General features: G+C 39.8%; 2 protein-coding genes across 4 annotated transcripts in view; one reads left to right on the top strand and one right to left on the bottom strand.

The window, feature by feature from the left end:
* The first annotated feature begins 1,498 nt into the window (after positions 1-1,498).
* Positions 1,499-8,447, top strand: LOC107047383 (spondin-1). Its single transcript, XM_015270152.2, has 8 exons — positions 1,499-1,717; positions 1,778-2,148; positions 3,104-3,390; positions 3,454-3,857; positions 4,635-4,806; positions 4,888-5,143; positions 6,272-6,781; positions 8,081-8,447. The coding sequence occupies exons 1-8, from the start codon at positions 1,525-1,527 to the stop codon at positions 8,159-8,161; spliced, it is 2,274 nt and encodes a 757-aa protein (XP_015125638.1). The 5' UTR covers positions 1,499-1,524; the 3' UTR covers positions 8,162-8,447.
* LOC107047366 (transient receptor potential-gamma protein) overlaps positions 8,271-23,927 on the bottom strand; it is a 39,685-nt gene continuing 24,028 nt past the window's right edge. Inside the window, exons 3-18 of one of the 3 annotated variants that reach the window (XM_015270133.2) lie at positions 21,835-21,965; positions 21,454-21,730; positions 18,780-18,928; positions 17,509-17,704; positions 17,249-17,419; positions 16,863-17,097; positions 16,285-16,402; positions 15,894-16,178; positions 15,173-15,306; positions 14,957-15,089; positions 14,686-14,881; positions 14,330-14,524; positions 12,288-12,513; positions 11,791-12,129; positions 10,439-10,948; positions 8,271-9,355 (exon numbers count right to left, since the gene is read on the bottom strand). In XM_015270133.2, coding sequence (XP_015125619.1) covers positions 9,153-9,355; positions 10,439-10,948; positions 11,791-12,129; positions 12,288-12,513; positions 14,330-14,524; positions 14,686-14,881; positions 14,957-15,089; positions 15,173-15,306; positions 15,894-16,178; positions 16,285-16,402; positions 16,863-17,097; positions 17,249-17,419; positions 17,509-17,704; positions 18,780-18,928; positions 21,454-21,730; positions 21,835-21,965 — 3,498 coding nt within the window. In that variant the 3' untranslated portion in view covers positions 8,271-9,152. The remainder of the gene's footprint in view (positions 9,356-10,438; positions 10,949-11,790; positions 12,130-12,287; positions 12,514-14,329; positions 14,525-14,685; positions 14,882-14,956; positions 15,090-15,172; positions 15,307-15,893; positions 16,179-16,284; positions 16,403-16,862; positions 17,098-17,248; positions 17,420-17,508; positions 17,705-18,779; positions 18,929-21,453; positions 21,731-21,834; positions 21,966-23,927) is intronic. The other 2 variants (XM_015270137.2, XM_015270142.2) reach the window with 2 other exon arrangements.

The raw sequence follows: 23,927 nt of genomic DNA, 5'->3' as shown, positions 1-23,927 counted from the left end.
AGTGTTCCATTGACATCAGAATTCTACTCGTTTTACTTTCTCATATACAAAACCTTCACGTAAATCCCCCGTGATATTGAGAACCCCCTGTCTCTATGTGGGCCCTCTACACGTCCCCTGTTTTTCAATTATATAATACATAGCTAGAGAGATTATTCAGGCGCAATCTCGTGAAATATATTTACATTGTGGTACCGTGTATGTGTGTGTGTATGCTCAATAGATGGTTTTTATAAAGAGTCTATAAATTTTATCGAAACATTTAAATGTAAAACTCCTATAAATTGGCTATAATTGTTATATATCTTGAAATATGCTCAATGCCTAATTCCTACATAAGTGTCATATACTATCCCTTCAATTCGGAAATGGATTGTACGATATGAGATATACTCAAAGTATACTTCATCTATAAATAAAATATATCATCCATGAAATTTGGAAATGTATTTAATGGAATATATCATGGATATATTTTTTAATATGAAATTTTCCACCTTTATGGAGTATATAAAACCATATATTTCACATAGGCCGTGACTATTCGCACCATTGCGTGAATCACTCCCGTACACTCCATACACTCCTCGCATGCGTGAAGTTTGTGTGTTTCACGCAGCCGAATTTTCATACTGCTGTGTATTTCACGCAGTTGAAGTTTTATACACCTGTGTGTTTCACGCAGTTGAAGTTTTATACACCTGTGTGTTTCACGCAGTTGAAGTTTTATACACCTGTGTGTTTCACGCAGTTGAAGTTTTATACACCTGTGTGTTTCACGCAGTTGAAGTTTTATACACCTGTGTGTTTATACACACAGGAGTGTGAAATACACAGGAGTATCTGAATACGACTGCGTGAAACACACAGGCGTATCAAAATGCAACTGCGTGAAACACACATGTGTATAAAAATACAACTGCGTGAAACACACAGAAGTATGAAACTTCACGCATGCGTGGAGTGTATGGAGTGTACGGGAGTGATTCACGCAATGGTGCGAATAGTCACGGCCTTTCACATATATAAATAAGAGTAAATTTTCCGTGGGAGTAGGAATATGAATGCGATACAGTGTACAATCCACAGCCGCACGCATAGCGTTGGCTAGAGTGCCGAATGGGACCCAAAAAGGAACTCGAAGGCCTTAAAAAAAAAAATCTGATGCCTGGAAACTGTTCATATCTCTTCTCTGCTTATCGCGGGGGGGTCAATGGTTCCCCGAGATAGCGATGACTCCCGTGACCCTGCGCCACTTCGAATGCCCGTTTTTCTCATGTGTTTCTATTAAAATTCGAAGATCAATGGGTTTTGAAGGAACACTCGTTAGACAAAATGTTTCGTGAATGGAGTGAATATTCCCAACAGTTAATTTAGTTTAAAAATGTTTCCAATTCCGGTTTACGATGTGTCCCACGCGCATCCGGTCTCATTATCATCTGAATGCGCCTGATTAAGCGATTGTAATGAGCAACGGCCCAGGCCTCAGTGAGTTCAAAGTCAGTCTGAAGCCAGTTCTCAGCGATGTCGCCGGCGTGGATGTTGCTGGTCCTCGCGGCCGTTGTAATTCCTTCAACAAGGGGAATCTGTCCTCTTCAGCCCACCCCAGCGCTGACGACAGCCCGAAGAACCCCCGGAGATGGCGGGTACAGAATCCTCACGAGTGGAAGGGACACGAAGTACATTCCCAACACGATCTACGCAATTAGTCTCAGAGGTGAGTATCTGAGGTACTTCAGCTGAAATAAACGGGGTAGACTCAAGGGAAACTGTGTAGGGTACCAGACACACGAGCGACACCAGGAGTTCACGAGGTTCCGACTGTCTGTTGACTCTCAGCACTCGCCAAATAGTCAAGTGGCTAAAGTGGGCTCCTTTCAACTTTACCCGAACGGCTTAACAACATTTGATGAGGATTGCGTCAACACGGTTTCCGAAATAAGCGATAATGGGAAGGCGGAGGTTCAAGTTATGTGGAGGGCTCCAGCCGCTGGGTCCGGGTGTGTTATGTTCACGGCTATGGTCATGGAGTCACTGTCGACGTGGTATGCGGAGGATGGGAACCTGGTGAAGACCTTCTGCGAGGCGACTTCGGAGACTTCGGACGATCGGGACGCTTGCTGCGCTTGTGATGAGGCTAAATATTCGGTGAGTCGACGTGTCAGGGTGGTAATTCTACGGGGAAGACTTCACGGTGAAACTGGTTTCTGGGGAAACGAATGGAAACTGAGGGGAATGGAGGGGTTCAGGGTCAAAATATTCTTTTGAAAGTGGAACAATTGACGGAAAAGAAAGTTGTGATTTTCAGGATATGTCGCTGATTCTCAGGGATTTGGAAAGTGTGAATTATAGTTTACTTGTTCCAGGAGATTAATAGATATCAGGGAAATTCGTGTACTTTGGTAAGAAATTGGCTGGATTTTAGGGAAAGAGAAGTTGAATTCGATTTGAGGAGAGGTCAATGGAATTTCAAATTTTGCTGAAAATGGAAGAGGATTTCAAAATTTACGTGGATTTTCAAGTGAAAATGAACATTCACTGCATTTTCCCGAAATAATTAAGCTGAAATTTACAGTTTCCACTGACTTTTCCATGGAATTATGAATTTTCAATAACAAAATTCCTTGAAATTTCAGTGGAAATGTTACTTGTTAGAAATTTTCCAGACTCTTACCGAAAGTTTCAGTGGAAAATTTTTAACAGTGTAGAGATATTCTTGAATTTCCAAGAATTCAATTTTCGTTTTAATAAACAATTCCGTTTTATTTGCTACTGAATTCTCAGTGAATTCTAAAATTTCCCTTTACGCACAAGTGATGAAAAATCATTCTTCCAATTCATTCACTTATTTACGTTCACTGGGAAAATTTTTGACGGGATGCGGTGCAAATTTTACAGTTCCACAAAAACTACCCTCACGTTTAGTAAATTTTCCCGAGCGAACGGAGAAAAATTGACTATTCGCCAGGGACTTTTTCCCCGACAGGGTGAAAAAGCACTGAAAGTCGTCATACCCAGTTGAAAATTCACGTACGCCAATTGTCCCCATGCCGAGCCTTATCAAATCCCCCCACACTTGTCCTCAATTCATGATTCCCTCTAGTTGATAATGGAGGGCATCTGGTCAAATACGACACATCCCCGGGATTTCCCCTTCTCCGCTTGGCTAACGCACTTTAGCGACGTAATCGGTGCATCCCACGAGCCCAGTTTCTCCTTCTGGGGCAAGGATCACATCTCCACGGATGGCTTCAGACAATTGGCCGAGTGGGGCTCAGCGTCGGGATTAGAGGCGGAACTTCGCGCCAAATCACAACACTTGAGAACACTGGTCAAGGCCGCTGGGCTCTGGTATCCCAATGTCAACACTAACACCACAACTAGTTTCAGGTAGTTACCAAAACTCATTACCAAAGCCAAACGTTTAGTTTACGGGATCGTTTGTGTTAACAGGGTGGATCGTAAGCATCCACTGCTGTCGGTTGCCTCGATGCTGGGACCATCGCCTGATTGGGTAGTTGGGGTCAGTAAACTGAACCTTTGCCAGAAGGATTGCTCTTGGGTATCGAGGATGAATATTGACCTGTATCCTTGGGATGCGGGGACCGACAATGGCATCACCTACATGTCACCCAATTCGGAGACCAAACCCAGGGAAAAAATGAAACCCATCACTACTTTATATCCGGAGGATCCGCGGTCACCTTTCTATGATCCTAGCGGCAAACCCATGCTTCCGCTGGCTAGGCTCTATCTCACGAGGGAGAAGGTCATCGAGAGGGGGTGCGATGAGGCCACACTTCAGGAACAAGTCTCGCAATTTGAGGTCGCGGAGAATACGGAAGACACTAGTCGACGTAAGAAGTGAAATCACGCGCAAAAAATTGGGTAGAAATATCTAATGAATTCTGAAGATAATTCAATGAATTTAGATTCACAATTCTGTCAGTATTTGGGCCATTCTAATGAAGAATTCCGCTGTTTTAGCACGCTTTTTTTATAGAAAGTTTGACGAATTTTAGTTTTATATAAAATTGTTTATATTCAGACATTTTTTGTACGAATTCCTCGACGTGAATTTTCCAATTTAGAAAATCTGAAACGACGAATTTATATTAAAAGAACATTTCAGTAGAATAAGTTGTATACAAAAGTCGAATTCTATTGATATTTTATATAGAATTCCATTGAATGTTCCTGTTGAAAGAAATGTGCAGATGATCTACGAAATTTTTCGATAGAATGCCAAAAAATTATAGAAAGTTCGATAGAAATCCTATAGAATTTTCCAGCGATTTCTCTAGGCTTCCCTATCGAATTTTTTCATAAGTTAAATAATAATTGATGATTTCATAATTTTTTAAAATTGGTTTTATGGAAGAAAATGTCAGGGAACTTCATGATATTTTTAATTTCTTGTTTTTCGTCCTCAGTGAGATTGAAATCTTTCTTTTTCATGTTGTCCTAAAGCAATTTCAGATATATTTATACCACACTTGTTCACTAATTCATCAATCATTGCGGATACCTTTAAATACATGATACCTTGATGACTTGTTAATAAGCTTTGCAAACGGGACGAATGATCCGTTCAGATTACCCAGAATTGTAATTGTATCATTAAATAAATTCAGCTGAATGTGCTACGACGGATTATACTGCCTGGTCACCCTGTTCAGTCACATGTGGGAAGGGACTACGAATGAGAACACGCGCGTACTTAATGCCCGAGAAGGCGTCAATGCTGCAATGCAACAGACAACTGGTCTCCAAGGAAATGTGCGTCGCTAGCGCACCGGAGTGCCCGTGAGTGAATCAAACTAAGCGTCTTCGAACAATTACTCAATAAGAAGCATTTTCAGCTTATTAAATTTTGTGTAATTGAAGAGGGGCCGAGGGGGACGTTGACGACGACAACCTGACTGTTGCACTTCAGGATCCAGCGATTTGCGAGGTCAGTGGATGGACCGAGTGGTCGGAGTGTTCGTCGACGTGCGGAGGTGGGATTAAGATGAGGACCAGGAGATTCAATAATAAAATGGGGAGGAAGAAGTGTCCTCATGTCAGTTTAGTGGAGAAAATCGAGTGCACGGGACCACCTTGTGCGGCGGGAACTGAAGAAGTTATTGATCCATCGTGCAAGGTACTTCAATCGGAGCTTGCATGAATTTCTTTTCAATTTTTAAAGCTCAAGTATCAGCTTAAATGATCTATTTTTCATTTATACACGTTAGAAATATTGCTCGTTAATTAATAATTGATTGTCGAACCCCGCACGCAAAACAAATATATGAGACATATATCAATTACATGAACATATATGTGCACGTATATATTCAACATGTATTTTATATACAGCATTTTTTGCTAAAAAAAATATGTGACGTATAGAACATATATCCCATAAATAAGTGTACGCATATATACTTTTTTCCCGGAGGGAAGTTGAAGATTTCAAGCGCTTGGAAATCGCCAATGACGTCATAAGGGCGCTTGAATGCTGGACCAATCACAGAACGACTCATGTCATGATTTTCAAGAATCAGGAATTTTCCAATCGGTCTTAAATGATTAAGTTTTCATTTATAAACATTAGAAATATTGTTAGTTCGTTATTTCAATCGCTTCGAAATCGCTAATGACGTCACAACGACTGTTGTTGTTGGTGGAACAAACAACAACAATTCTAATCAACAGGTGGAACGAAGTTGATTAGAATTAGTAGCTAGAATTATGAGATTATCTCACAATTTTTACGTTAAAGACAGGAGAATTTGAATGTCATGTAGTGAAAATGATGATAGATTTTTTCACTTTGAACAAGCAATATTATTGTAATATAAAAATTTAGCAACTGATAATTTGAAGGAAATTCTCGTCGGTCGTATTGCTTTTTGCAATGAGAATGATTATAAACAATAGGAAATTAGGGAACACTGAACTTCATGTAAACCTATTAAATGGTGAATTGTCTCGGTAATGTGGGGCAAAATTGACTTCTTTCAGTCTGGACTCATGACAAAGGGAAATTGTACTTTCCCTGAAATAAAAAATAGCCCATTGTCGTAAAAATTCAACAAGTCATTGACATTTCGAAAAAAATCAAAGTGTTCATTTTCCCCCACTTTCAGAGATGCAAGAGACGTTTTATGAATTAGTTTCCCAAAAATTTCAACAACAAAAACCGATTCCCATTGATCAATCCATAGATTCTAAATTGAAATGAAGTTTGCGTCGTTTTTCTTTCTGAGCAATAATGAATATGTTTTAGGTCACAGATTGGTCTGATTGGTCTCCCTGCAGCGCAAGCTGCGGAAAAGGAGTGAAAATACGAACTCGTCTCCTAATGGTTGAGCCATCGAGACAAGAAGAGTGCTCCTCTCGTGTGGAGCTCCTCCAGCAACGCACCTGCCTCGTCCAAGCAGACTGCACCTTCGACATGGCGACTGCGAAGGTCGTCTGCATGGAGGAGGCGGATGTGGGGCCATGCAGGGGGTACTTCCAACGATGGGCTTTCGACCCAAAACGACTCGACTGCATATCCTTCGGATACGGAGGATGCAGGGGAAATAGAAACAACTTCCTGACCTTCGAGGAGTGCAGCAATACTTGTGGCGTAGTTAAGGCTGCGTTGACGGGGCAACAACCCTCCGGGCTGGAGGGTCCAGTCGGTCAACCAGCTCTTCCTTCTGTGGATTGTATGGTTTCCGAATGGTCACCCTGGACTCCCTGCTCTGTTAGTTGTGGCAGTGGTCGGGTCACTAGCTTCAGGATGATTAAGGTGAGGCATTTCAACAGTCGTTATCTTCTCGATTTCATTATTTTACACTCATTCGACTCATAAGTTCCTGAAGGATGGGAGAGTCATTCTTACCCGCAATTGCACACCATGAACAATTTTTCGCTGAAAATGTTCATCACATTATGATTCCGCGGAAATTCGGAGGAGTTTCGTAATTGCGAATTTACAGTTTTATGGAGAAATCAGTGGAAACTGTCAATTCCAATTCAATTATTCTATGAAGGGTAATAGATATCAAGAAGATTTTGCGAAATGTATTCTTGAATTTTAATTTGGTACTGAATAGTTATGTTTTGATTCAAATTCAAGTAAGTCGGGAAATTCTCGTTTTCAGCTGCTCAAAAATTTGGGACAATAAGCCAAATTTTCAAGGGCTAAACGCGTGATTTAGAGGAAAATATCAGAAGCTTTTTCTGTAGTGAATCTCCTAGGCCACAAAATGATAGAATTCATCATTAGTCCACAAATTATTTTCTGACGAATGTCAGTTCATATAATTATAATCATATTCGTCAGAAAATAATGATAATAATCATTATAATCACATGCATCAGAAAATAACGTGACTATAATGATATAAACGCACATTCGTCAGGAAATACTTTGTGGACCATATGATGTAAAAGTAGGGGACGGTGGGGCAAAATGAAACACGGGGCAAAATGAAACAGCAAGAAAATCTTGTGATCTAAGGGAGATAGGACGATTTTCATGAAAACCTTTTTTGTAGAGAATTTTACAAGCTACAAAAGGCTACAAAGGTCCTTTTCAAAAATGTCCTATCTCCTTTAGATGACGAGATTTTCCCACTGTTTCATTTTGCCCCGTGTTTCATTTTGCCCCATGCTCCCCTATACGAGATCTTCCGTCTTCTTATCTCCTCACATGGTGGCGCTGCGATTTCAGTCTTACATTTACACTTATTCGAGATTTTCGAGATATATCGAGGTCGATTTCCTTTCTCTTCTTTACGATAGGATTTCGATACAAGTGCGTAAAAGTGTTTCTTGAGCCACGAAAAGTGTTTGGCGCTCGCAAAATTCCGCGTCACGCCCAATAGATGATAACTATTTTACGTTTTGCGGTTACGATTCCAAAAACCGCGCTGTAGACGAGTGAAGCGCCCAGTACCATAAAAAATATTCACAACTTTTCCCTTTCGAAAATTTCTCAGCAACAAAAGTTTAAAAACAAGGGTCACGAGGATGAAACATTGCCTTCATCAATCAGCACTAAAAATATTTGGGTCAACTTAATTTCGTTAATTTTTTTTTGCAGAGGGAATCTGAAAATGGAGGCAAACCCTGTCCGAGAAAGCTCACCAGACGTGCCAGATGTCAATTAGCTCCCTGTGATTAAACCAACTTAATTCTACGAAGAAAAAAGAAAAAAAAAACTTACGAACCAATTACTTAATTAATCAAGGTGATGAATACACTTGAGCCACGACATACTTACTCTCCTTAATCATTAATTTTTTTATTTGGTTGAGTATGCAATAAAAAGGCTGATGGTATTCCATTCTTTGGTATCCTTATAATTCCCACTCCTTCCATTCTTCCCTCTGATAAATATACGCGCCAAATTCATGTTGTTCCACATTGTGCGTTCGCATCTGAATTAAAATTACTATGTCGTTTTTTAATTCTAGTTTTTTTTTTCATTGGTAATACGATAGATTAATAATGCATTCAGCTGGTGCTACTTGGTCGTGACGACAACGGGTCATCCACCAGCTATATTTATAATCCTGTCCAACATTCGTTAATAATTTCTCACCACGTCTTTGATCAATCATTATTTCCTCTATGTAAAACTCACTAAAGAAATGTTTGATTAACGTTACGATAAAATTCGATAGTGATAATTTCCAATTAAAATAGTCTCAAGCCACTCGAATTCTGCGTTAATCCTCAATAATTTATTCTTTGATTTGAATAGAAAAACGCAGAGTGGGAGTGACATGAAGAGGGCAATAGCCCTCTAAAAACCACGGTAATGACTGCGTCACACAGTTCGAATTAACTGGCAGTTGTCAACGCATATACAAGTGGCACCAATGTCCCCCTTCTCTCGTAATCCCCCCGCCCCCCATTCGATTTATTTCGACGATTGGCCACGAGTTTTTGTGCATGTGAGGAAATACAATATGTCGAAGGAAAACGACAGTATTTTTATGGCCATTGTAAAACGAGAGAAAAATTATTGGTATGAACCCCTCATTGCCTCGGAGAAACAGTGGAAATGCGCCAGCGCGCTTCTAGTTTCCTCGGAGTATTTTTCATCCCCTGTTGCCAATCAAAATGAGATAGAACGAGCAACGAGTCAATTGAAATGTCGGATTATGGCCTCAGAGCCAGCCGGAGGTGACATCGCGAATTGAATCGATACCAGCGAGTCTCTGCAATTGTGTTGCTGAGCCATTTCTCTTGATGCTCGTTGTGAGACTCTGCGTGTGGAGTGTATCACCCGAGGTGGTCGGCTGGCTTGGGAAGCTCTCGTCGGTTGTGGAAGGACTCAGGGCTTCCACGTCGACCCTTATGTCATCAGCCTCTTTGGAATATGGAAGGAGAATTTATTGAATTAGGTAAAATCTAATTTTGAGTCCTGCATCGGCAATTGCAGTGTTGAATGCTTTTGGCGGAAGTTTCGGGTAGAGTTCTGGGACATGTTTATCGAATTATAGATCCACTGAGATTTGGGGGAATTCCGGAAGTCAGTAGCGAAGGGGTGAAATGGGTCAAGTAGATTTTGACTATTGGCCAGTTTTCAATGAATATCTTAGAATTTACGGGAGATCGCGAAATTTGGTGATTACCTTCTTAAAGCCCTTAATTCGGTTTGAAAAGGTTGTTACGAAAATCTCGTTATCTTCCTTAGATTGACATAAACCGTTTTACCATTTCGCTACACAAAAATCAATGGAAACTGTAAACTTCAATTCAATTGTTCTGCGAAAATTAACAGACATCAGGAAAATTCAGGTAAATATATTATTGAATTTTGTATTAATTGAATATTCCGCGTAATTTGGTACCGAGTATTCACGTTTCCGTTGAAAATTCAAGTTGGGGAATTCTCGATTGAATTTTCATTGAAATTTAACATTCTCTTTTTTCACAGTGATCGAAATGCAAACACGATATCGCTGCACAAGTATGACCCAAAATGAATTTATATAGACTTTTTTTCTCATTTTTAGTGTAGTGACACCGTAAACACATTTGACTCACGGAAAGAAATCTTCAATTAAAAATTACGGAAATCACAATTCGTTCACCGATTACGGAATCGACTCAGAAAATTTAAGTGACGGTATCGTAATTTTTCACATGAGATTCAGATAAAAATGACGGAACGATCTGGAAAAAATCCGTGACAGTTCCGTAAAATTTCCTACAACCACATTTCACTCCGAAATCGCGGAAAAAATGCGTAATTTTTATTGAATATGTGCACGTAAGCCCTGTGGACGTGAGCAGCTTTCTCGAAAAGAAGAAGCGGTCAACAGCGCTTCGACATTCTCAGACGTGAGAAAAGGGACGATTCCTCCATCAACAAACAGAATTTTCAAGGGCTGAAAGCGTGAAGTTCCCTCCAAAGTCACTCATCATTTAATTTTTCATCAACACTCACCAAGTCTTTCACTAACACTCGTAATCTCCATGGTATCCAGGCTCGGCTGTTGACTCTGAGTGACATCATGACACCTAACCGAGATAATTTGATTTGAAATTAAATCCATCTTCCTCGCTGGAACACTGCTCGCCCTCTGCAACTGGCTCTTGTTGGTAGATTGATTTACCGAGCTCACTGAGCTTGCAGTTGGCATTGCCGAGATACTCTCAACAGCCGACGTATTTCCACTAGTCATCACTGGTGTGGACGCCCTAGACCCCGAGAATTTTTTTCTCTTCATTCTCAGTGCAGCTAGAGCCGACGAGAAAACTTGATTGTGCGTGAACACGTTATTCGGTCGCTCACACTGCTGGGGATTCGGGGGATTTTCCTGAGAGCCCCCAGCTGTTGGTACATCCAAGGAGGATTTCGAATCAGAGGACCCCTCGGATCGGAAACCACCGTCTTCCGAGGCGGGGGGATACATTGAGTCCTCGGAGCGTGATCTTCCTGTGGATGCGTAGGTGTCTGGATTTAAAAGTCACTCAGTGCTCTTTTGCGTCATTCTTTGGTTCGACAAAAAATCTTTTCACTCTCAAAAACCCGAGAGGAAAGAGGTTGAGGAATCTTATTCATTGATTTGGAATTTATGTAACCTTCATGGCAAGAAATCGCACCGCTTTCGTGTTCTTTCCGCAAGATCGGAAATGTAACGATTTTGTGTGTTTTGTTTAAAATCTTTTTTGTTGTCTGAGAGAAAACATTAGATCAAATGACTATCGTAGAATGCATTATATTTTTTCTGCCAACAGCTGAACTATATATCTGGACGTCCACATGAAAAGGGACTACTTTGTCGATTCTAGTTTCCGAGATATTCACGTTTTTCTCTTGCCAACTCCCATTTAAACCCATATTAAATTATTTTTTCGATCTTCTTTAGCGTCGTCACTCTTTACGCTATCAAGTTCATTCTGGGCTCTAAATGTTCAGAATCAGATCAAAATTATGGGAATATACATAACTCCAATAATGCCAAAGTGGTCCCTTTTCATGGGGACGTCCACATATATCGTTTTTCGGCAGAGCTTTTTTGTCTCTTAGTGTATTTTGACGTTGAAAGCAGAAAAAATGTAGTAAAAAGGTATAAAAAAGAGATGCTAAAAGAATCTCTTCCTTATTCTGACTTTATTTTTACCCACCATTCGATTTAAAAAACATAGTGAGAAGATGGAAAAACAATGAGGAGAATACACGTCTGGAATACAAGAACGAGCCGAAGAAAAATGGAGAAAAGGTATATCAGAGGAGGATTATTAACCCCATTAGTAGTTGAGAGCAAGATTTTTTGTCGAACCATTCCAACTCACCTATTAATCTCGACCGAACCTTAGCAGCTTCGATCAGAGTTCCCCACCTCCTCTTCCTCGAGCCATTCCTGGAGGCCCTATTCTGCCTGTTACAAGTAGCTGGAACACTATTAGTGCTCATGTGATGTGGATTCTTCTTGAGAGCAGTCACAGGGGCGAATATTCCACTGAGAGTGCTACTCGTCAACTCCCGAGTCTTGTGATCATGCTGGGCTTGCTGCAGTGACGCAATATACTCAGCAACCGGTGGAAGACTACCACTGCCCCCAGGTTGTGGCGCAATGTTGAACCCCTTCATCAATCTCCTCTCCTTCTGTCGATTCTTCTTCCCCCCAGCGCCTGAAAAATCCTCAAATTTATTCAGCATCCTTTCCGAGAGCCGCGTGTGGAAAAAAAATTGGGTGTAAAAGCCGGAGAATTTGTTATCTAAGAGACGACTATGGGTCTAAGAGAGAAAACTGATGGATAGAGAGCAGGAGGGAATCCTCGGGGCTCACCGGTACCGGTTGATGAGCTAGTTGATGTTTTCATTCCCGATGCGTTCAATATCTCAATGAGTTCACATCTGAAAGCACTGATGTCCTGCTTTATCTCATTGACGTCATCCTCGGTTACACCCTCACCCTCGGTCTTTCGTTGCTCAACAGTCACGTATCGTCGGACTAGATTTCTCATTATGCCTTGGTATCTCAGATCACGCTCACTGGCTTGTTGGGCTTTTCGCTGAAAGTCAATACATCTTGATGAGCTGCATTCAAATGTAGGAGGGGTACGGTGTAATTTGTCGAATTGAAACAGAGCTCGGGAATAATATTGTTTTTGGTATTTCCGCCGGAATGAGATTGAGTAGTTGTCATTAAACGGATATCAAAACGACGAGATTAATTTCAGAGGTATCGAGGGGGAGTTCGTCGAATACCCGATATTGTCGCGAGGTTCGGAAGAACAACTGTTCATGTCGAAAGACGTATGTTGAATGTAACTCAAACGCGGTGTAATTCTTTTAACCTTTGAGCAATACAATTTTGTCTGTCACCGACGTCGGTGCCCATACGGAAAAAAATAATAATATATTATAATTATAACTACATATTTTACATATGGAATTGGCCTGGTTTATATATAAAGTTTTATAAAATATATATGAAACATATAAATTTATATTTCATATACGACGAGAAAATTCTTATTTCTTATTCTGATTTCTTCTTTTATATAAAATATAAATTTATATGTGTTTCATATATATTTCATATACATTTTATATATATTCGAAAAATATATTAAATTGGCCTAAATTATATGTATTTTTTACATACTTTTCCACGGGGTGGCCGTGAAGCCCTTTTTTGTTCACCTATTTTTGGGGGCGCATTAAACATAAGCGAGAGCCAAACCAATTGGTCAAGTATTTATTTATTCTAATAAGACTCATTTAAACAGTTCACTCTTTCAAAAACGGAATATAATATTGTTATAAACATTAGATATTGTATTGACTCTGAATGTTTTTAGAACTATGAGTTTTTAACTGAAATTGATATAAATTTTTAATACGGTAACTTATTATTTTTCTGGTTTTGTATTTTGAAGATAAATTTGGTTTTACGTTTGGTAAAAAAAACGTCGGTGGCCGAGTGGGCTAGACGCAAATTGATATAAATTTTGAATACGGTAACTTATTATTTTTCTGGTTTTGTATTTTGAAGATAAATTTGGTTTTACGTTTGGTAAAAAAAAACGTCGGTGGCCGAGTGGGCTAGACGCAAGTCTAGTGTGCGAAAGCTTGTGAGTTCGATCCCAAGTGGAGCCGAATTTTTCAACGGAAGCTTGCTAATAGAGCAACCGTCTGTACCGACATGGGTTTCCTGTGGTTTCCCACGCTACTCCTGTGTTCTATAGGAGTACGAATGCGGTACGGTCAGACTGAGGAGATTGCGTCTTTGGTTTTCAGAGGTGGGGACAAGGATGTGAGTGGGGAATGGGTAAAGTGGGGGTAACTCCGAGGGGCACAATCTCCTCAGTTCTAACATACAGTGCAGAATCCACAGCCGCATAAACTGAGAAAAAAATTACTTTTGCCAAGTAAAATTACTAACTACAAAAAAATCCACACATTTCAAATGCAAAAATTTATATACATTTACTTGTGGCAAGTTAATTTACTTGGCAAAAGTAATTTTTTTCTCAGTGTACGTACGGTTGGATAGAGTGCCAAATGGGACCCGAAAAGGGACTCAAAGACCGTAAAAAAAATTTAGCCTGTAATATCAAAATACGGTGGACTTGAACTGGCCTGAAAATGCGAAAAGTTTAACAAGAGACGAGGAATTACAAATATTTCACCGAACATCCGTAATAGAACGATTTGCACGTGGAGAAACGGAATTGTAAGGAAATTTTGAATAGTTATTTCCCCGGGAATGGTGACTTTAATATTCTTGAAGTAAAAATTAACTGTCCGAGTGCAAAAACCTCGCCGCAACATCAACAAAACGACAGCAATAAAAACGAGAACATGTCAACAAAAATAACTCACCCGAATGGTTCTCATATGTTCCTTCTTAGCAGCTCTGCTGTGCCCGCAAAATTTCTTATGTATCCATTGCCCAATATACCACAAGCTCTTCGGTGTGGGAATAATATTGAAAGGTGGTGGCACAGTGCCCCCCTCCTCGAAGTAACTGATCCACAGTTTGCTCCTCGCAAACTTCCACTCGACGTCCGCACGCTCCTATTCGCAAGAACACGAGGTGTGACACAAGAAGATGAAGAGAAAAAAAACTCCGTAAAAAGGTGCATTGACGCATTAGGGAGATGGATGAAGATGAAAGACGAGCGTGAAAAAGCACACAAAACGTAAAATACGAAGAATGGGTAAAAGATGAGACTCACGGAGATGAGCTGGTAGGAGTGATTCATCATAGCGATGAGGAGATTCAAGAGCACCACTATATTGATGACAGAGTAAGTTCCGAACATCAGCATACCCCAGAACCTCGTGAATACCTTGATGCCATCGAGTTCGAAGCTCTCGAGATCAATGAGGCCAAACACTGCCCAGAAAAGTGTCTGCGTTGTTTCAAATAAACTACAAGAGAAAACTTGATGAGTGACTGGCGCATTCTCCTCAAACAAGCGAACGGCTTTTTCATCGAAAACTTACTTGGCGAATCTCCTCCAGACAATGCAGGCATTGGTATCGCTGTTGGTGATGTTATTGTTGTGGGGATATATTGTTGCTGTTGGACATCTCTTCTTCTCCATGTGAGCGTAATACCATAGGAGTTGATTCAAACCTTGATGAAAGGAGGCGAAAAACCATTGAAAGAAATTCATGACACATTGTGGAGAATATTTTTTCCAACGACGTACCACTCACCACAGGAGAATGCAAATAAGACGAGAACGAAGAGGAAGAAAAATTTCATAATGTCCATCACCATTCTGGATAGGGATACTTGGAGGGGCCCAAGGTGGGGATTCACCGAGAATATGTAGACAAGCTTCAGTGAGCTAGACATCAACAATTACGTTGGTGATGAATACGGAAAAAAATATACTTGATTCAATTATATTTTTTATTCGAATGGGGGATGGGTGTTTCCATTCAAGAATGATTATTTGGAATGATTATGTAGAATGTCATTGATAAAAAAAAAATGAGGATCGAAATATTAGGATCAAAAAATTAGGGTCAGAATATAAAAGTAAAAAAAAGTGGGCGTCAGGCAACGCGGGTCATATAAGAGCTAAAAACGGTGATGAAGTATAATATATGACTTATATGTAAACCCTCATTACCGGACACCGACTTTTTGACCCTTATATTCTGTCATTTAGTGCCTGACCCTTATATTACACATCAGAAGGCTCGCTACAATCCGGCCTGACACAAAAGAATTATCTTCGAATTGAAATACCCATTTCCCAATTTAGTATAGAATATACTTGATTCAAATATATTTTATACTCAATTCAGGAATTTTTTTTCCGTGAATGGTTGTTATAACGTTATTACATTTTACACTGGTCCATCACCCCCATTTTCCCCACAGGCCACGAATCATCGTCTGCCTTATCCACTTAAAAAGTTTATTTACCTGAAGATGTTGGCAGCTGAGAATAAACCCTCGGATATGAGCATCGGATCCCACGTGTCCCACTCCTCCCTCTGCAGTTCCACGATTGATCCTGGCAATTGTCCCTTATTCTCCTCCTGCACTCGAAAATGAGCGACTATTCTCAATGCAACTGTCGCGACGTACAGTGAATTTGTAACAAAATCAATGACATTCCACATGTCATTGACATACTCCTCGAGTCCCACATCCCAGAGCTGCTTCACCTCGGACCAAATGAGCCCCGATACCCATGCCAAGATGAACCTTTTATGCAATGAGAGAAAAGTAATGCCATTGAGTTACGTGTATTGTATAAATTACGTAAATTGTCGGTTTAGCATTTCAATTATTCTTTGTAGTGGATCAATACCATTCGACTAGTGTCGGTGCAGCACCCCTTTTCGACTCTGGCTCGTGCTCATCAATGTCCTGACCCATCCACAGACCGATCACCGATTCTATTCTTTGACTGGCGAGAATCAGCATGACTGGATGTATCAAAACAAATATCAGGGGATGATGCTTTGTATTGTAGGGGTTTTCAAACATTATGTCAAAAATTATTGCTTTGGGAGATATTCACTTCAGACATGGGAGTGCAAGGATAGCCGCAATGCTTGTCATTTAAAAACATTAGAGGAGCTAAAATAAACCGTCGGAAGTACTGCAAACGCTATTTCCGGGACGCGTCCGGTGATGGAACCACTTGACGGATTTACTCTCAATGAAATTCGAAAGAGTGACATTGAATTTAGTTTGAGGGAAAAAAACGTTAAAATTCGTCATTTCAATTGTCAATTTCTTCAATCTTCACTGAATAATGAAATTAGAGTTCGGCAAAATTTCCTGAAACTTTACGGAGAAATTTAAAAAATAATGTATAACAGCAATTCTTGACATAATTTATAGAACACTGACTGATTAAAATCGCCGAAAAGTTAAACTTACAGAGAAATAGGAAGTACGACGCCGAGTGACAGATGAATTTGATAAAGGGTTTTCTCATGGTCTGACCGAAGACACTGTGCGGCGCAATGATATACGCGACACTGAGAAATGGAAATAGAATTCCAATACGTACAATCTCGAGGGCTTGTAATACCATGTTCTTGCGACGAAAGCCAGGGAGTCCCTCGTACCAAATTGAGGCCAGTAATTGCTGGACATTTGGGTGTGCAACAAACTGCAAATAGAATAGTAAATGTACCTCTCCCACTCTCAAATGAACTTAAGGCTCAATTAAATGAAAGGACCCCCAATTACTTCCACCACTCGCTGAGGAAAAAATATAGAGGCAAGATCGAGGGGATGAAAGAGCAATTCACGATCATTACTTTTTTCTGTCTGAGCTTGATGGCCAATTTGAGCCGATTCAGATGCATTCTCTCGCCGTGCTCGAAGGCTGGTCCCGTTGGATCATGATTTAGTAGCACTTCCAGCTCGTAAGAGCTCCTAGTGTGATCCAGGAGTGCTGTGGCAAAGTCCTGGCACTGTCGTCTGAGTTCCTGCGATCAGAGAGACACATACAAAGCACCATGTAAATGGATTCCCTACGTTTGTGTAACGCAGTTGAGTGCATTCTGAATAACCACACCTGGTATTCGCATTTGAATTCGTGCTCGAGGAAGGACAATCGACGCAGCTCCCAGGAGAGCTCAAAAGCCGTTAGAATTGGATCCTTGGAAGACAGGGCTATGAGAGAGGGGGAGGCCAGCGCCCTGTAGGCGTTTATACGACTCCTCGAGTGCCTCAGGGAATCCTCCATTCTCGATGTTACACATTCGTCGCATCTGTTTTATTTTGTGATGGTTAATTGAGTTTTATTTTGGGACTTGACATCAGAGCTGGGCACTATTCCGCGAGAGTTAAGGATATCCAAGTACTTTGGCTGTTTGTTCTCCAGTGAAATGCTTTTCTATTTTGTTATTTAACCGGTAGAACCGGTAGAAAATATTTTAAAGATCTGAGAAAAAATTAGAAAGCGCACTTTTGGAGAAAGATTGATCAAATGATCTAAAAATTGCAAGCTTTGAAAATTACGAGCATTTTCTATAAATCAGTGAATCAATGAAGTGGTAAAACGGTTGAAGTCGACTTATCCTTCAGTTGAGTTTTTGAGGAATATTTCCCAATCTAAGGCAGATGGCGAAATTTTCGTAATTATATTTATTGTAGCAATCAATCGGCCCTGCAAAAAAGGTTATAACAAAAATTTTGATATCTCCCTTATATTCCGAGATATCCATCGAAAATTGAGTAATAGTCAAAATTGACTTGCACCGTTTTACGACTTCGCTACTGAAATGATTTATAAACAATCAATGTTCCACCATGAAAATCATGTATTCGGAATCGTAACAAATTTATTCATATTCAGAATTTTATCAGAAATCGATGTTATGCCTAAAAAAATACGGTTTCCGTAAACAAATTTCGAATAATATAATTTAAAAAATGCAAGAAAACTCGATGAGTTATTTGAAATAGCATTTCTTTGATCCAAATTATTTAAATACTATTTTATTTATGATGTTCAAGAACTCCAAGATAATAACTAGTAATGGATATTCGAAATAGTATTTGGCCCAGCTCTGCTCAACAAAAAAAATGTTTCTAGTTTCAAGTATAAACCGAAATTTAACAAAAATTCTGGAAATATGTAAATAATTCCTTTAAAATTGGCGAAAAAGTATTGATTTTCAATTTTTATCCATTTGCAATTCCCTATTTTCGTTTTTCAGTTCCAATTTTTCCTCTGAAATTGAGCAAACAGTTTCTTACCCTAAGGGCAATGCAAATTTATTCGTAAAACTAGAAACTTCTTTTCTGCGACTGCTCTCTCCATATTATTCATCTTCAACTAACCCACAGCGCACGTCGTGGGGCATCGGCAGTACCGAGCCTCGGTCCAGAAGAATTTTTATGATTTCATAGTTGTCACGATGGGCCGAGAGTATTAAAGGCGTGATGTCGGGGGTGAATGTCGCTGTGTCTGGATCGAGAGCCTCCCAGCTCTGAATTCATGATTATTTTTTCAAGAATGTTAAATTTAAATATTCAAACGGATAAAAGGGTGCTTCAGGCATGTCAAGTGGTATTTCTTTCATCATCATTCCAATTTACAACTGTTGAATTTATGCATTTATCTGGATAAGTGAATGGTAATTCGGTTGATGCAATGAATACGATTTGAGTGGAGATGGAGCGGAAGACAAAGAGGTCTAGCGTGCAGAATTGTGAGGGAACTATGACTACACATTGAACACTAAAAGCACAGTGCGCTGTACATGGAAAATGATGAGAAATCGATCTCTGTTTTTATTTTTTTAAGGGTTTGCCTAGGGGATGAAACAACTCGTATTTATGAAGGATTTTTCGTGTAATTGATCTATTAATATAGAGTTATATCACCGCTTTCTCCATCATATTGCTTATTTCATCCCTTTTAAAAAATAAAGTACTCCCAAAAAGATATGAAATAAACTAAACGAGGGTTGATTTTCGCTCGACGTTTTTCGTGTGATAAGAAGGAATTAATTCCGGTTTTATTCTTTTTAATTTTTTTTTCGCCTAGGGGGTGAAATAAAGTGAACGAGGGTTGATTTTTCCTCGTCGTTTTTCGGGCGATAAGAAGGAATTAATTCCCATTTTATTTTTTGATCTTGTTTTCGCCTAGGGGATAAATCCCCTCAAATGTATGGGGGATTTTTGGTGTAATTGATCCCTAGACTAGAGTTGTTTTATCCTTTTTTGAGGGTAAAACAGTGTCAAAGAGGGATGAAATAGAGTAAACAGGGCTGGATTTTCCCTTGTCGTTTTTCGTGTGCAGTTATAGGAGATTCTATGCACGGAGAGAAATTTTTTAAAAAAATTCTAGTGCTAGCACGAGAAAAGAGGCGCAAAGTGACGGCCAGGAAAAAAATCCAGTACCGGCACTAGAAATTTTATTGGGGAAAACGTGAATTTTTCCCCGTATTTCTGTGAACATTTCACAGAAATCCCCAGAAATTTAACCAGAAATACCAAGAAATTTTATCGTAACAACACTAGAATTTTTCACAGCCGGTGGATTGTGATTTTTTCCAGTACTCGTACTAGAATTTTTCTAGAAAATTTCTCTCCGCGTGGGGGATGGTAAGTGTCTTTAAAGATGTTTGGGCAGGAGGCGACTGAGGAATTTCGGAATGTGGCTATATCAAATTTCAGGAACCAATTCTAAGACATTCCGAGACATATTTCTAGTGTCTTCTCATCTGTAGGGAGAGGAATTTCTTAATCAAGCCGGAAATGCGTATCCTAGAGGAATATCCGGCCTACGGATGCCTATTCATATTCTCTATATCAGGCTGAACCAAGACAGCGTAATTATGGCACTATATCGTACAGCGCTATACGTAATTTCGTTACTCAATTCTCTCCGCAACAAGCTACCGGAAAACCCTAACATTTTAACTAAATATTTTCTCCGTAATGAAACCTGCATGATTCACTTGGACTACAGGGAACGAGAATATGATTAAAATGAATGGAGAGGACCACAACCGAATTTAAAGTCCGCATCTCGCAGATGCTGACCGACAGCTGAACTGAATTTCTCACCAAAACGTATAGTTTTTTAACTCAGTGGCGAAACGGGATAAGTCAATTTTATTTAGATTTTACTTGAAGGAAAATTTTTCCTCCTGATTTATCTCGTTTTATCGTGTCGTTAATGCATCAGACTCTCTATTTCATGCATAAATATGAATGAGAATGCATAGATCTTTGATCGATGGAATTAATTAATTAATTAATTAATGGAATTGCACGGTTAAAAATTTTTGGTTGAAATTCCGGTGTATTTCTTGGAAATTTTTATCAACTTATAGTTTAACTGAAAAGTCACTCTTTGGTAAAAATGTCAATGAAAACTGTCAATTTCAGTTCAATTATTCTATGGGAATTCATAGAAATCGAGAAAATTCAAGTAAATTGGGACATTCTCGTCTTTCTGCTGCTCAAAAATTTGAAATTCCGTAGAATCTCCAGTGAAATTTGAAATTATGTAATTTTTTTGCTCCAAGAAATATAATTCAATGTTCTTCTCCTGAAAAATATTACTAATTAGTAACAAGAAAAAAATCAAAAATCTCTAACGATTGAATAAATCAATTGAATTGCCTTGTTGAAAATTTTTGGCTGAATTTCCATTACATTCTTTGAAATCATTTATCAAGCTATAGTTCTACCGAGGAAATAAGGAATTTCGAAATTGGAAATTCACAATTTGACTTCAATTATTGCCTCAAAAAATGACAGAAATCCGGGAAATTCAAGTAATTTGTAAAATTCCATCGAATTCTCCGTGAAATAAGAAATTTCCCCATTTCTTTCTTCCAAAATCGAATTCAATGTCGCTCTCCTGAAAACTACTATTAAACAATCCATGAAATTTCCATGTTCTCCTAAAAGAGTGGCCTCATCAAATAAAATAATCACAATAATTACAGTAATGCCCAAAAATCCTTAAATCAATGTGAACAGATAACAAGCTACGAACTGTCATATGACAAGCGGACGACACAGCCGGGCTGCTTACGTGGGGCTTGCCATCCCTGTGAAGAGTCTCCTCGTGCTCAAGAAGTACCTCAACAGCCTCCACAAACTCCTCGGATATAGCGTGCAACAGTGCATCCTTGGTATCGACTTTGTACTTTATGAGAAGTTCCACCATCTCTAGATTCTCATTGTCAATTGCCATGAGCAGTGCAGACCTACCCAGCGGGTCAACGCAGTTCATATTTATCGACTTGTCCTCCATGGCTTTCTGCAGCATCCTGGAATATTACAATTATTTGTTTTTATTTGTCTAGGTATTCAACTGTTACAATTTAGCATCGTTAAGGAGAAACTGTGGAAAGTCAAATACGAAGTAAATTACCGTCTGACTGAGGCGACATCGCCCCGTTCCACTGCCAAGAGATATTTCTTCTCAGCCAGAGAGAGACTGGCGATCTCCTGGTGGGGTCGGACAACATTCTCCTCCTCCATCATACCGTGAATACTTTGTCTCTGAAATCAAGCCAATTCATGCATTTTAATTTAGGGAGAACGTGGAAAATACCCCGGGGACTAATTGACTTTTAATATTTTAGCGTTTTGGGAGATAGCTAGGTCGGAAATTATTATCACTGTGTGACTCTATATGACTGGATGATCTCGAGTGAAGATGGCATGAGGATAAGAATATAAATGAAATTGTAGTGAAATTATAATCGGATAAAGAATATGATTCTCGTCAAAGACGATCTTTACAATTTGGCGGAGTGGCAGGATCGATGATTTTCCAGGGCGAAAAGGCGATTTTTTAGATATAAATTTTTTCATAAACAACCGTTGATTTCTCGTGCATTAGAGCTCAACATAAATTTGCGATACAACCAAAATTCAAGACGCAACTTCAATTTAAGTCTGTGTTTAAATTCAAAATTGCGACCTGATTTTAAGCCACTAATTAGATTCGAGTCTTAACCTGAATTGAAGTTGCGATTTAAATTTGCGTCACAAGCTGAAAAAAATCGTGACCTGAATTCTGACCGCAACCTGATAAGCCACCATCTAAATTTGAGTCATGACCTGAATGTGAATCGCGAAATAAACTCAAGTGACATTCTAAATTTATGTCGCGGCCGGAGTTCAATTCGTTACCTGAATTTAAGCCATGACCTGATTTTAAGCCTCGACTAAAATTCAAATTGCGGTCTAAATTAGGTCCCAGCCTGAATTCAATTTGCGATTTTAATTTGAGTTGCAACCTCGATTCGAATCGCGACTTGAATTCAGGTCTAGGAATCAATTCGAATCATAGTCTGAATTCATTTCGCGACCTAAATCTCGATAATGCCCTAATCACACTATAAATTTGTGACACGACCTGAATTTAAGTCACTACCTGCTTTCATACTCCGCCCCAAATTTGACTCCTGACCTGAATTTAAGTCGTGACTTCAATTCAAATCGCGATTTAAATTAGTGACCTCCATTCAAGTTGCAACCTGAATTTAACCCGCGACTTAGATTCAGGTCTTGAACTCAAAGACTCTGAAAAGTGAGTGAACTCTCATTCACTCGCCTCCCAAAAATAACCACCTGAATTTAAGTCTCAACCTAAATTCAAATTACAATTTAAATCAATGACCTCCATTCAAGTCGCAACCTGAATTCACCCCACTCCTTAAATTCAAGTCTTGAATCCAAAGACTCTGAAAAGTTAGTGAACCCTCCTTCACTCGCCTCCCAAAAATAACCAAACGACTGCATTTACACGCTCACAAAACCTGAACCAGTGTCCAAACCCCTCTCCCTGAACTCCTGACCCACTAAGACACCACAAATCCCCCTATCATCACCGCAGCCCCCTGAGCCCGTAATTAACCTCTCCAAAAGTAACCGAACCGCGCCGCAATGCATCTCCGAGACAATCGAAGTAAATAACTCCGCCAACTCCATTCGAACTCGGAAAATTCCCCAAGTCGTTTACCGAACCCGTTAGCTCCTTCACCACCCTATAATCCCTGAAATATTCCCAGAGCTGCTCTAGACAATTCAACTTCCCGACTTTCCCTCCAGCATCGATATTTCCCCCCATCTTCATAATTGGAAAGAAGAAACGTGAAAATCGCCACCTGTTGCTGCCCTCATATGCCCTCGCTATCTCAATCGATCCTGCCCCCTTCCCCCTCCCCTCAACCCTCCCCCTCACCCCCTCTTGAGATAATACGCACTCGCCCACATGTCCTGCGTAAATAAGTCGTTTCCAACCCACGTACGGGAAATGGGGGCACACTCAAAGCTCGTGCGATTTTCAGGATGAAAAGGTAGGATTTAGAATGTTGGAATGAAAGAGAGGGATGTCGAGTGACTGTTGTACACGAGGGTGTGGTCGGCCATCGGACAATCGTCCGGGGAGCGCCAGGGCAAACACTAGTGGCCTTGTCGGATGTCGCGTTACAATTCTCTCTCTCTCTCTCTCTC

This window comes from Diachasma alloeum, unplaced genomic scaffold (genome assembly GCF_001412515.2).
Source record: "Diachasma alloeum isolate Michigan unplaced genomic scaffold, Dall2.0 Dall_scaffold_00183, whole genome shotgun sequence".
Classification (NCBI taxonomy): Eukaryota; Metazoa; Arthropoda; class Insecta; order Hymenoptera; family Braconidae; genus Diachasma; species Diachasma alloeum.
Note: the sequence above shows the minus strand (reverse complement) of the source record. Positions and strands in the feature narration are given on the sequence as shown.

Coding starts and splice junctions, on each gene's coding strand:
- LOC107047383 (XM_015270152.2), top strand. CDS start 1,525: ATGTCGCCGGCGTGGATGTTGCTGGTCCTCGCGGCCGTTGTAATTCCT. Junction 3,858..4,634: donor TACGGAAGACACTAGTCGAC/GTAAGAAGTGAA, acceptor AAATAAATTCAG/CTGAATGTGCTACGACGGAT. Junction 6,782..8,080: donor CTAGCTTCAGGATGATTAAG/GTGAGGCATTTC, acceptor TTTTTTTTGCAG/AGGGAATCTGAAAATGGAGG.